Source organism: Drosophila ananassae, chromosome 2L, assembly GCF_017639315.1.
Source record: "Drosophila ananassae strain 14024-0371.13 chromosome 2L, ASM1763931v2, whole genome shotgun sequence".
NCBI classification, from domain to species: domain Eukaryota; kingdom Metazoa; phylum Arthropoda; class Insecta; order Diptera; family Drosophilidae; genus Drosophila; species Drosophila ananassae.
Genome location: NC_057927.1, coordinates 26,439,135 through 26,452,743, shown reverse-complemented (window position 1 = coordinate 26,452,743; position 13,609 = coordinate 26,439,135). Strand labels below are relative to the sequence as shown.

Here is a 13,609-nt window from a genome sequence, read left to right as displayed (position 1 = left end):
TAATATTTTTTTAATATGTAATTACGGATATATTTATTTCCGAATTTTTATAACTCAACTCCATTTTACTCAAATCTTATTAGGAGTCCTTGCCTCGCTGCGAACTTTTTCTTTAACGCTTTTGCGTCGATCACTCTATTTCAAGTTCGTTGAATCATTTTTTTTTTTTAACTCAAAAGAACACTTCTCCATTTTACTTCGATTCCTAATTTGTAATAAAATTCTAATTAGGCACTTTAATTCAACTTAAATTAAAGAATTGAATTGATTCGTATAATAATCATGACCTTTCTTCCCCGCTTTCTTCCAATTAGTCAAAGGCTTAAGTTAAAATTAATTCCTTTTCGGAACTTAGTTGGAGTTTAAAAGCTTAAAATGTTCTAGCCAGCAAAAACTTTTTTTAATGATCATCGGTGCTCACTTCATTCAAGTTCGTTTTCCGAGTCTTTCGATTGCAAAGTGTCTTCAGTGGTAAAATTTTGAAACTGATTTTTATTCTAGTCATTTAGTTGGCATTTAAGAGCTAAGAATAATATTCGCATCTAACTTGTCCTTGCCTCGCTGCGGACTTTTTCTTTAACGCTCTTGCGACGATCACTCTATTTCAAGTTCGTTGCCTCAGTCTTTCGATTGGGCCATGTCAAAAAACAAAGTCATCGGTGCTGTTTTATTTCGTTACTTTTTGCTGCAGTCGAACATGTTTCGGGCACCAAACTTAATGAGCCGCATTGCAGTTTCCAGATTGCCACATGTGGCCGATGCCACTCCAAACGCATTGAACCCACCGGCACATACATACCACACACTATGCGTTTATGGCTAGCAGCCTGCCTCAATTTCAACAGCACACGCCACCCCCCACATTCCCCCCAGGTGTCAAGCTCAAGTGAAGCAAATGTCGGCAATGCTGCCAAAAATAAAATAAAATTCGAGACATAAATAAATTGTAACATCGAAAGAGCGATAAAGAGACGTGAAAACTCTTTGCGGATCGCAAAGAGCACAGATACAAAGCCCCAAAAACCGCTCAAAGTGCACTTCGGGCTTTTTCTTTAAAAGAGCCGGCCAAGACGGTTTTCGAGCACAGTTGGAGCTCAGATGTTGCCGTGAAGGGACCCCAAGCCATACATTCGAATCGGTGAAAGAAAGTCGCGAGTGAAATTTTTGTGTACGCTCAGAAACCGCTGAAACGTCGGCTGGCTGGAACGAATGCCGATGACAAAACAAACGTAAAGCGAAACGGTTCGAAATCGAAAAAAAAATCAAAAGTGCTGTGCCGAGTGCCAATTGCAATTGGCCAAGTGAAGAAAGTTGGTGTGAAGCAGAGACACCGAGTACTAAAATACATTTGAGCAAACCCACAGACGTCATCAGTAAAAGTGAATTTGATCTTGATTAGCCGCCCAGCTAATCCAAGGCTCAACTTAAACTAATCCAGCCACAAATACATCAAATTAAAAATGAAGGTGAGTCAAATGATGCCGCAGAGAAAGTTGATCGTGTTACTGGACTAATTGGTGCGACTGGAATTATCGCTATATTGCAGAAGCTCGTTTATGCAACTTCTTTTGCGCAAAACAAGTTCAAGTGCAAGGCATTCTCTGCATTTGCTATTTAGCGAAACCCGTTTTATGTTGGCCACACATCGTTTACCTTACGATATTAGCTAAGCGCCCCAGCTGCGTGATGACTATCACGCTCTCTCGCATCAAAGTGGAGATGCTTTCGTTACGTAATCTTCGGATAACCCAAAAATCCCAATCGATGCACTCCAATAACGATCCGATAATGCTTTGAAGACCTTCATTCAGTTGGAACCTTATGTCATACGAATACGCGCCAGAAGCCCCACTTACAGTTGACCGAGTGTGATGCTATAAAAAATATCATGCATAATTATTATGTCAGACCTGGTGGCTTCTACTCGTCCGTGGGTATATCTGAGGCTTGCTTTCGAAAATCGTGAAGAAATTTGAATGAAGTTCAGGTAGAGCCGCAGACAACCCCGCTGACCGAGGCACACGTAAAAATAATAAACGAGTCCAAAACTGAACCTACCGCAATTAATTGCGCGTTCATAGTTATAGGAAATCCCCTTAGCTTACCTGGCTCAGGTGTATAGATCATTAATGTATCAATGTATTACCCTCCATCGAAAAGTTAGCAATAGTCAATATGCTAATTGAATGTGAACACGGAAAAAGAGAGCGAGATTGCTTGGGCCACGTTGAGAGTGAAGAGCCACTAAGCCGGCAAATACAATACTTTCACTCTCAGTCTCGCCCCGACAAAATATTGGCCATAACAATGAGCAAGCACAAAAAGAAAATAATAAATTGTGTTGACAAACTGCTGAAAAAACACAAAAAACAAAGACCAATCGAGGGGAGCTAGGGAAGTGGCGTTGGCAAATATTGGCCAATAGTTCAGGAGGCCAGAAACGCAAAGTCCAGTCCATTAAATTCAATCGAATTTCGCACTAAAATTGCATTCGGTTAATTGCTCAATAAATAATTATTGTTTTTCGCTGAACATATTGGAGCTGCCAAAGCAGATACACTTTCATTAATTATTATTATGAACACTACTGTTTTAACTTATGCAATCCGCAACGAAGAACAATTTCGAATTCAATTAATTGGTGCGTTTGTATGCAGATTGCAGTGGCTTTATTGTTCGGGCCATAGCTAAAACAAACAAAGGCTCGGATCCCAATATACTACGCATATTTGGCCAGTCATAATTGAGGTTACGCCATCGCAGGAGAAAGGCCGCCAATTTAATTAATATTTTCGAGGCGGGTCCACTTTAACCCAAACAAAAAACTAATTTAAAACGCATTTTTCAAAAATATATCAATAACCTTAATTGAATGTTTCTCAACGCGATTTACTGACCCGATTTCCGCTCAATTTTAAGATATTATTTCGTATTATTTATGGGTAAGTGGATTGCACAAATGGCTTAAGCCGAGGTAATGATATATCGAAAAATATTTGCCAAGATTCAATTGGATTTTATGGAAGAAAACTATTTAAGCTCGGGAAATTGGTAAAAGATTGAGAATAAATAGTCAGAGATTATAATTAGCCGATGACTAGTGATATGTATTTGCCATACCCAAATGAAGTCATTTCGATTCGCACAGTAATTAATTTAATGGAACAGCTATTGGCGGATTAATCGAGCATAAAATCTGTGCGACGCCCCAAGTCACAGGAGAATCTAACCGTATCCCGTTTGGCCAAGTTAAGTTTGTGCAATTAGGCTAAGTTCGCTCAACTGTAAACCGAGCCAGGGGGACAAGGCGGGTGGGCTTGTGGGTTGGCATATTCATGCTAGGATTACGAGTTACAAACGTATACGTCGTTGTAACTGATTTTGCCAAAATGCTTCGTACTAAGTGGCAGATTATGATTGCAGATTGTGTGTGTGCGTGGTGGTTGTGCGACAGTTGACAAATGAATGCACAGATGAGGCAACTGGGTAAATGGATAATGGTGGTGCAACCACCGCAAGTGACACATTTTGGCAATTTAATTTTCCACATTTTCTATGGCCATTGTTGACGCTGTCACGGAAAGTTCGAACCACAACTCATTGTCAATTAATGCCTGTCTTTCTTTTTCAAACTAGGTACTCGGTCTTAGTCTTCTGCTGGTGGCCACCACCCTGCCCCTAATGTGCCACGCACTGCCCGCAGCAGCAGAAAAATCGCTCTCGCTGGAGGACACAGATCTGGACAACGAGCCCGGCGAGAGTGTGAAGGAGTCGCAGGTGCAGAAGCGATCCGGCAGCTTCGATTACGTGGCACACCTGAAGTCCGGCCTGTTGTCCGGAATTGGCCAGGCCTCCGCTTCGATCGCCTCCGGCAGTTCCGGCGGAAGCAGTGGCGGAGGGGATAGCTACAAGTCGCACGAGATTGTTGTCCATGTAAGTGGTAAACCGCATTTTCACGGCCCAATTTATAAGCTCAATTTTCCCTGTTTAATCTGACCTCGAGTTCAAGAAATGCAGTAGGACTACCCAGTGGTATTGATTTAAAAGTTAGTCAGAAATTTAAAAATCATCAATAGAAAGTCAATTTATATTTATAAGCATTCATGATGAATTATAATGGTAAAATAACATATATTCAACACATTTTTGATTGAAAAATTCAAACCACTGTGATTATAGTTTAATGATATCCAATTTTTGCAAAAATTACCCAATTAAATAGCTCAAGAAAATTTCAGAAATTTCCTCAAAATAAAATTAAAATGGCTTGACTTATAAGCCTGAATAGTAACTGAATTAAAATGCTCAGCTGAAGCACTGGCATATTTTAGATTCTACAAATAACTTTTACTTATTGTTTATTCACAGGGCAACTCAGTGGACTATGACCCGTGGTCGTTCAAAAAGTCCGTCCTGAACACCATCTTCCAGGCGGTCAAAGCCATTACAGGCGGAGTGACCGCTCTCAAAGGTCAGCTGATCAAGGGCAGCGGCTATGCGTTGAGTGCGGGCGGAAACCTGGTGGCTGCCGGCGGTGACAAGGTCACGGACGTGGGCAAGTCCATCATCAACTCGGCGCACATCAACTCGCACACCTACGCCACTAGTCACTCCTCCGGCGGCGGCGGGCTGTTTGCCAAGCTGAGCTCCCTGTCCGGGGCCTCCTCGGGCGGCAGCAGCGGACACAAGTCCCCCGGACCTGTTGTTCACACTGAAAGTAAGTACACACGGGAATAATATACACTATAAAAACAAAAATATTCCATTTAAAAACATAATATCCTCCAATTAAACATTGAACTAGTCCCAAAACAAATTTGGCCACTTTAAATCGAAACATCTTTAAATCGAACCTATTTTCATGAGTTCCCAATACCGCATCCAATAAGCCATAAAGTTCGCGACTATTGTTAGTATATTATGCAATGCAGTTACTGAACTAGATGCATAACAATTAAACCGCCTAATAACCAATACTGTTCCCCGCCAAAACGGAAGAGACAACTTCCAGCTCCGATTCAGTTTGAAACCAGCAGCCAAATCGGAGCGTGAAGCGAGCATTGAACTTGGCTAGCAACTTTCGTTTTTTTGCCGCCAACCCGTTCCGTCTGTCGACTGCTGTTGCATCTGTGTCCCATTTTGGCTCACCGACTCCGCGTTTTTGTCTCGTTGCAGCGATCACCACGTACGAAATCCCAACCGGCCACGCCAGCTACGGTCCGCCATCGAAGCCGCCGTCCTACAGCAGCGCCACACACCAGTACCTGCCCCCAGTGGGTGGGGCCAGCTACGGCGGTGGCAGCGGCAGCGGTGTTCCCTTCAGCATCAGCCACCCGGCGGCCTTCGATGCGCCGCCCAGCAACTACCTGCCATCGGCGTATGGACAAGATGGTGCGTACTCCCCCCGGGTCTAACTGGTACTTAATCGGTTGTGGGTCTTTTGTAAATAATTACTTCTTGAATTCCCTTCACCATTAAGCTAACTGTGGTTTCGGGTTTCTTCTGAAATATTTATCACATTGTACATATTTTCATATAATTTTTAAAGAAAAAACAAACAGTAGATCTAAGAATTGTATTTATTCTGTTTTAATATTCCGATTAATTCCGAATTATTATGAACATTAGTTTAAGGGCTTTTTAATTTGAATTTAATTTAATCATTCTTCTTTAAATTTTTCTTATTCATTGTATGTTTTTTTATTAAAGTCTTTAAGAAGAAAAGAATGTATCATAGAAAACAGGCAACATTTTAAAGCCGCTTTTATTTATTATAAGATGGTTACATGTTTTATTAATTGTTTTAGTTATTTTAAGTAAGTTTTTCGTTTAAATATTATAAGTAACATATAATTATAGCTTGTATATATTTCCACAAGAGTTTCCTCAAGATGATACTTGGCACCACCTTAACAAAAAAAAATATAATGACAATTGTTGGCTTGTCTCATCAGTCCGCAATCGCAAATCACTCAATCCCATTTGCATACTTTCTGCCCCGCCCTCCAGTCTGCACCACCCGCCCTGCCCCTTGTTGGCCCTTGCTGGCATCTCTCATCTCATTTCCGCACGTTACAGCCAACAAGAGGAAAGTGAAAGCATCCCCATCAGTGGCTCATAATTTGTAAAGACTCAGCACAAGTCCCGCAGAGGCATTGTAAATACTGTAAATATTAACACCGCCAGTCGAAATCTCTCTTTCCAAGTTAGTGCCTTGATGTGTCCAATGACACATTTCCTAAACTAAGTTTATTCGGGTTTTTAGCACATTTCGTAACAGAGAAATAATTGATTCCATGTACATAGACGTATTTATTTATTAATTTAATAATCCATTACCCACCAACAATCGATGTTACTTAGATAAAAACATTGTACGGCCATTACAGTGGCCACATGTCGCATACTTGATAATATTACGCATACGTATTTAGCCAATTGTCCATTAAACAGTCCAGCGAAAACCTTCAAAAAGAAGTTTCGGATAGGCTAAGTAATGTTTTCGACTTTCATACAGCTAACCAAGACTAAAACCGGATATCATCCAAGATCATCACAAAAATCATCCTGACGACGGCCCAAGTGTGTATAAAATGTGTAAACATTCATTTGTATAAAGAAAAAGTAAAACTAAAACCATTTAACACCTTACAAAAATTGCACAGAGGAAATACTTTTCATTTCTTATACAAATTTTTGAATATTTCACTCCAATGTATTTTTCCTCTGTGTAATAACTAAACACTTACATAAACAGATCCATTCGAGTGTAAATACCTCAACGTAAAAAATGCAAATATTTAATTTGGTAAATCTAATAAAATTTCACTCATTGCATACAAACACCACCACAACAAAAACCCCAACTACAAACCACAACACCACCACACATATCCACCCACTCGATACAACCACTGAAACCACCGGCAGCGGTCAGTGCCAATAGCAATGATTTCAACATCTACGGACGCCACACAAAGCTGACGGATGATGAGGCCCGAAAGGCGGCCAACCAGTTGCAGGAGATTCTCAGCCTACTGCCCAACGGAAAGACGGAGTACACCGCCTCCAAAACGGTCGCCCTGGACACTGGCAATGTTCCCACCGGCACCGGTCTGGAGCAGGCGGAGGTCTATAATAGCTACGGACTGCCGCTGCCCAATAATCTAGGCACTTTGGAATCCCTATCCCACACGGAGTCTATAACCGCTGCCTACAATCCTTCAGTCAAGAATCCGGCGGATGTCTACCATCAAATGGCCAAGAGACCCACTGCCGAGGAGCTGTATATTCAGAAGCATCCGAACGAGGGCTACGACTACCCACCGCCCGCAGCTGCTGCTCCACATCCGCCACCGCCTCCTCCTCCGGCTGCCAACGACTACCGGGTGGAGAACTACCATGCCAACAAGAACAACGCACTCAAGGACCTCAGTCCAATCATAGCCGCCTTGGAGGTGGCCAAGAGGAGAGGGAACAACGGAAACAGTGCTCCGGTCTACTCCATCGAGAAGCAGGTGCACAAACAGCCGCATGCACCCTTCCAGTATTTGCCGCCGGTGGTGCAGAAGTCAAAGTACGTCTACAGTGCACCGCCTGCACCACACCACGGTGGCTACAAGGTGCGCCGCCATGTGGCACCGAGCTCCAAGCACGCGAAACGGGTCTTCCGGCCGCAGGACTACGAGATTCAGGATCCGCTGATGTTCAACCGACTGCTGGAGGTCTAGGGTTATTCCCCATAGCTTCTAGAGTGTAGCCCTCTAAGTCATTTTCAGCATTTACGTCTAACTTATTTATGTTCTCGTTATCGTTATCGCTATCGTAATTAATTATTTATTGAGCTTCCCAATCCTCTGGTTTTCAATAAACAAAGCAGGCCACAGATTTTGCATCCAGCACAGCATGCTACAAAAATTGAAATCCCCAGCACCACCACTCTTACCTTCTCTTCATGCACCCCCACAATCTTCTGTTGTAGCACCACTAAAAAAAAGACCGGAACCCCTTCTCACCTCTCACCGCTCTCTTTGCAGTCTATCATCAGTAAAGCAATTTAATTAAAAAGGACGAAAAGGAAGCTGTGGACCACTGCCCATTTCGTCAACAGCACAGTCCATCTTCACGTATCCTAGAGTTAGTCAAAAACCGTTCCTGCCTATTCCGAATCTATCTGCTGTCACCCTGTTCAAACATACTCCAAATCACATTTTTCGAATCCGATCCGAAGAACTGACCTCCAGTGGGTGTCACAAGAACTGCATATGTTGCATAAATTTAACTCCCCCATTCATAAATTTAAGTATTTAAATTAAATAAATCGTTGAATAAAAAAATTGAGAGTTTTATTGGGTTGATTTGAAGGGGGAATCAAAATAAACAAGTAGAAAAGTATTATTTATTATAATAGATATAATTAATTTTCAAATTGATTATTATATAATCAAGATAGTTGTTAAACACTTATTTTATGTCTTTTTTCCCTAAACTTTCGAGATTTCGAGGCTTTAAGAGGTTGATTACACATAAGCCCAAAAGAAAGCTTTAAAAAACTTGAAATTATTTATTTAAATACATTTATGTAAATATTTATTTAATCGGTCAAACATCAGTGATTTTTCCTTTTTATCTAATAAAAACCTGCGTTAAATGTTTTTTTACTTGTAAAATTGTAGTTCAAAAATAAAAACTAAATTCTTATTTGCATGCACTCTGTTAACCAACTGTTAGGTATATTATTTTTATATCCCTAGAGGTATACCACAATATTTAAAAAATTTTAATTCGTAAAGTGGTATATTCTTTCCTATATTAATTGTAATTATTTTTGCCATTTATCCAACAAATAATTGAAAACCATTTGTAACGAGCTTGGATCCCTAGAAATTCTAAAATAGAATTCAAAAAGTAGAAATAGAGACTCAGAGAACTTAATACCACTTTTAGTTTTCGAACATATTTTACAAATCCAAAGAATAACTTTTATCTTAGGTTTTTCCCGGGGTATATATTTAATTTCAAAAAATAAAACATGAATTTACTCCCAATAATTAGAAATTCAATTAAAACTGTGGGTAGGATTGTGAAATATGAATCACTCCACCATTGAATAATCTCATTTATTAATGGGGAATTATTATTATACATATCTGAGGGGCGGAGCACACCAGTGCGATTAGGATCTAAAAGCAAGGAATCCCTGGAGGGTTTACTTAAGAGATTTTGGGGACTATCCGGCTCAATAGTAGCCGAAAGTGATGTCGTGCAGGGGCTGGGCATTACCCTGGGGCAGGGCATAGTCCCTGGCCAGCTGATCTAGTAGGCTGGCCCCCCCGCCGCCGCTGCGGGCCTGTGGCTGCGGCTGGTAGCTCTGCTGGACGGGACGAGAAGGCGGGGCCGCAGAAGGGGCGAAGCCCACAGGTTCCAGGAGCGGACGTCCGCCGGAAGCGGGTGCCAAGAAGCCCTGGGCGCGGGCACTGCTGGGAGCTGGTGATGCGGGGGGCAGGGCGTAGACCGGACGGGAAATCCGCACATTGGAGGGTCCGTCGCCGAAGCTTTGCGACTGCGAGTAATCTGGTTCGGGGCGAGCGGGACGCTGAAGTGGGGAGTACAAAACGTCGGTGGTACGCTGGGCGCCGGGGACTTGGAGGCGCGGTGGCGCCGGACCCACCGACGGTTGATGGTGCGGCTGTGGTTGTGGCAGGTGCTGAGGCTGTGGAAGAGGCTGGGGCTGGGGCTGGGGCTGTGGAGCGTACTGCACTCGACGTGGTGGCTCTTCCTCCTCCTCATATTGCACGTACTGCGGCTGGGGCTGCGGCTGAGGGCGTGGCTGTGGACGGGGCTGAGGACGCTGAACACGCTACAAAAAAAGAGGATAATAAAAAAAGCAATCCAGTCAATATAAACTTACGTATGGTTTCTGGGGCCTTTGTGGTGCGGGCTCATCGGCATAGTCAGGCTCCTCCTTGGCTGTTTCATCTACCAGGGTGGGTGGCGCCACCGTGATGCCCTCTCCGGAGGGCTGGAATCCGTACTTGTTGGCACCATACTCCACCACTCGCACCTTTCCGGTCTCATCCACATAGCCGTACTTGCCCTTGACCTCGCCGGTGGCCAATTTGGTCTCGATTTTGAAGGAGCCGTCGGCGCCCTCATACCCATATGTATAGGAGCCGTCCTCGTTGTGCCTAAGATAATCCCCCAAATGATTAATGATTAATAGCATAGGGATAGGATATTGGAATAGGTATTAAAAAACAATTAACCATGAACAATCTATGAAGATTAATTAGTCTCCAAGCAGATTAATTTCAAGTTTGGAAATGAATTTTGTGAGTGATTTACTTAACACATTTTACTCACTTGTTGATCTGTTTTAGAATTGGCACTGGTGTGGCTCTCTCGACCTGGGCAGGGGCTGAGTTTGTTCGCAATCGAAGTGGCGCTGTGCGCGGGGTATTCTCTTGATAGTCCTGGTAGTCCTGGGCCCTCGACATACCCACTCCCACGAGCAGACAGCCCACGAAGAATACGCGTTGCAGCTGCAAGGAAATATTCCGTGAACTAGGAAAATGGCAACCGGTTCGCTAATTGTGGCCTGTCTCGCCGGAAAGGTTGGATTTCCACATCGGCTGGACAGGCGAACACCTTGACAATGTATCTGTGTGCTCCCAAGAATGCCAGACGTCTACAAAAGTCTTAACTTAGCCGTTGCTGGGCTGCCTTTCACTTTTTTTCCGCCGGCCAATGACACCCTCAATGCCAAGCAGGAACCGATACTCAGTTGCATATATATTTGTGTATTTAGTTATATCTTCAGTGTGAAGTTGCATAAAGCCTGAGCCAAAAGGCACCAGAGAGCCCAGTTCAAAACCCAATCCCAGTGACACGCGATATGGCAGTTCAAGTGGATGGGCATGGATGGGTTTTTAATCGAATGGAGAAATGCTGGCGAAGATGTCAGGGGGTCTGGTGGCTGGGGACCTGAGGGAATGCCAATTATCGTTGGCCAGCGAACTGACTCCCACACAGGCCGCACATAGCAGCTGCAATTGGGTAATCCGGCAGCTAAAAGAAGAAAAAAACCAGAAAGAGGCAGGCATACACAAATTATGTGAGCCTCGGAAAAAGTTCCCACACTTGCCAAAATGTGTTGCAAGTATAAGTGCATGTATGCCACTGCGGCAGCTGGAAGATGCATTCAAGGCACACAAATGCCAAAGAAATTTGCAAGAAATTACTTGAAAACCTGTTGACTGAGACAATGCACAAGGCAGCACGAAAGAATGTCATTCAAATAATTTCCATTAACCACAAAACTATCTTGCAAATAAATTTTCAAACCACGCGACGAATAAAATTTTAATTTGATTAAAAGTTGACTTCCGGGTTTTAAATTTAATGTTTGGCTTTCCTGGGTCCTAGCCTAATTTTATTATTTTTTGGCTTTTACGATAATTGAGTTCTGCGACTTCCCATCGAGTTAGCCCTACCATATCAGTTTTCTCACTGAAAAGGCTTCCAACCAAAATTGAATCAACACAGAACTGTGCTACCAATTCGATGAGCTGTGTTTTTTAGGGGGATTGAGAGCAAACAGGCCCCAAAGAATCGGTACAGGCTTATTTGGCTTTTCCTCCTTTTTGGCATTTGGATCTCTGGCTTTTTTGCTCGGCCATTCCGCATGCCGAGACCTTTCACTATCTAGGCTCTCGGCAGCCTTGGCTTATTGCAGGCAAACGGACAGGTATACGGACAGGTAGCCAGAGAACCGATACTTGTCCAGATACAGATGCGAATACAGGCGCAGGCACAGATACCAGTGCAGACTTGTTGGAATAGACGACATGCACATGGGACCCAGCGCGCCAGAGGCGCAGACCAGTAACTGACCATAAAGTTGACTACCGCGTGTGAACTGAGCCAGAGTTTGCCTTTGATATTTTCGCGCTCGAATGGTCGGGGTAAAAAAAGCAGACTGAAGCCAAAATTGAACTGTGAGTTTTTGGCCAAGATTGAAGCAAGCTTGTTAACGTAACTTGTGCTGATTGAAGTTCCTGCAACTATTTCGCTCCTCGAACTATGCTTATAATTTTAGCGTTTTTTTTTCTCAAGAAGCTGCTGCGTTCGTTCATAAATTATGTCAAAATCCAGTTACCAAATTGGGTGCCAAGTTGGAAAATGTCGCTGGCAGGCGAGTTGGCTGAACGGAGCTGAACAATTGCCATCGGGCTGGGAGCAAATTAACGGTTCACTCAATTTGCATAGCAAATTATGCGATATTTGCACAACCGTCGCCGCAATGAGACGATGACGCAATCATCCAGATCAGTACCTGGATTACCTGGATTTTCGTTGCCACGCATGCAGGCACTATAGGCGTACGACCTCTTGGTATTTGGAACCTGGCAAGGGACCACCCCCTTTTGATTTTGTAGAAACCTCCCACTCACATACCACTTTCATGTTGAATGGTAACCGCTGATTGGCTTTTTGTGGCGCCGAACTATTTCGAATCGATTAAAACTCTGAATGCAATCGCAATCGCAAAAGGCCTTCGCTGGCAACACCCAGCCAAATATCGAAGACAACAAAAAGCACTTTCAATTTCGATTCCTCTAATGAACCGGACGACTGGAACGGTCTCGGATCTCGAACAATTCAGTCAAATCTTTGGACCCACTTGGGTTTGGACTCTTTTTCTTATTGGCTTTTTTTTTGGATCACTAGGTGATCGCGTGGAGCATTAACTTAAAGACCGACGGCAACTGAGACGCCCAGGTTGTTGTATTTCGCTTTATATACCGATCGAGGAAAACCTTTTTATTTCTCCCATAACGGACCACCAGCGCCAATCACATACCACTGCACCGCCACAAAATATACCAACGCTGCCAGCACCACCGCTCCACAAAACTTCACCAACGAAAGGACGGAGAGCCGTTGGGGAGCGGAAGCCAGAGAAACGGAGAATCGCAGAGAGACTCGAGAGCTCGGATCAAGTTTGGAGACAGAGACTTCCACGACAGTTCTCTCTGTGCTTTTCGCGAGCTTTTCATTTCTTTGCATGGCCAAAAGGAAAAGCCATCTATAGGCTTGTAAGCAAAAAGTGTCTTTAAACCAATTTGCATATTAATTACACAGTGTAACAGTGATTCTGAACTTTTGTAGTGACATAGTAGGAATTGTTCATTGGGTCGAGTATATGACAAAGCCATTTTTGAAATATTTCTAACACCCTCAAAATCTTGATTTATGGTTAAAAAACGGTTTTTTCGGGACTTGTTTGCGCTTAAAAATTCCTGAACGCGTTTTTTTCAACCGATTTCAAAATTTTTGTTGTTTTTTAATAGTGAAATGTTGTAGCTTTTAAAAACAAATTTATCTTCGATTTTGTTAAACAAAAAGAACAACATTTTTACACCTGAAACTGAAGTTTTCGACTTTTATTCATGTTTTTCGGATTTTGATGCCAGTTTTTCGGTACAACTTACAAAAATTCTGTCATCCATGCCACATATCAATGTTGTCTCATTAATTCTGAATAAAACGGGACAAATTTCATCAAAAAATTATGAAAATTAGTGAAGTTATAACGCTTTTCCCAAAA

General features: G+C 42.8%; 2 protein-coding genes across 3 annotated transcripts; one reads left to right on the top strand and one right to left on the bottom strand.

The window, feature by feature from the left end:
* The first annotated feature begins 1,049 nt into the window (after window positions 1-1,049).
* On the top strand, window positions 1,050-8,914 carry LOC6505915. Of its 2 annotated transcripts, none has more exons than XM_032449737.2 (5): window positions 1,050-1,466; window positions 3,637-3,933; window positions 4,369-4,717; window positions 5,176-5,391; window positions 8,037-8,914. In XM_032449737.2, exons 1-5 carry the CDS (start codon window positions 1,461-1,463, stop codon window positions 8,048-8,050), a joined length of 882 nt encoding a protein of 293 aa, XP_032305628.1. In that variant the 5' UTR covers window positions 1,050-1,460; the 3' UTR covers window positions 8,051-8,914. The 2 variants fall into 2 exon arrangements, with proteins under 2 accessions (XP_032305628.1, XP_001964610.1); XM_001964574.4 differs by having other exon boundaries at window positions 6,931-8,914.
* A 148-nt stretch (window positions 8,915-9,062) lies between these two features.
* LOC6505604 (proline-rich protein HaeIII subfamily 1) lies at window positions 9,063-12,793 on the bottom strand. The gene is made up of 4 exons (XM_001964575.4): window positions 12,457-12,793; window positions 10,363-10,541; window positions 9,911-10,187; window positions 9,063-9,859 (listed from the first exon to the last, which is right to left on the bottom strand). The coding sequence occupies exons 1-4, from the start codon at window positions 12,463-12,465 to the stop codon at window positions 9,239-9,241; spliced, it is 1,086 nt and encodes a 361-aa protein (XP_001964611.1). The 5' UTR covers window positions 12,466-12,793; the 3' UTR covers window positions 9,063-9,238.
* Between the last annotated feature and the right edge of the window lie 816 nt (window positions 12,794-13,609).

What these genes read in the sequence shown, in the direction of transcription:
- LOC6505604 (XM_001964575.4), bottom strand. An exon ending in ATTCTAAAACAGATCAACAA is followed by an intron (nt 10,188 to 10,362) that starts GTGAGTAAAATG and finishes GGATTATCTTAG; the next exon opens with GCACAACGAGGACGGCTCCT. An exon ending in AAAGGCCCCAGAAACCATAC is followed by an intron (nt 9,860 to 9,910) that starts GTAAGTTTATAT and finishes CTTTTTTTGTAG; the next exon opens with CGTGTTCAGCGTCCTCAGCC.
- LOC6505915 (XM_001964574.4), top strand. An exon ending in CGCACGAGATTGTTGTCCAT is followed by an intron (nt 3,934 to 4,368) that starts GTAAGTGGTAAA and finishes GTTTATTCACAG; the next exon opens with GGCAACTCAGTGGACTATGA. An exon ending in ACCTGTTGTTCACACTGAAA is followed by an intron (nt 4,718 to 5,175) that starts GTAAGTACACAC and finishes GTCTCGTTGCAG; the next exon opens with CGATCACCACGTACGAAATC.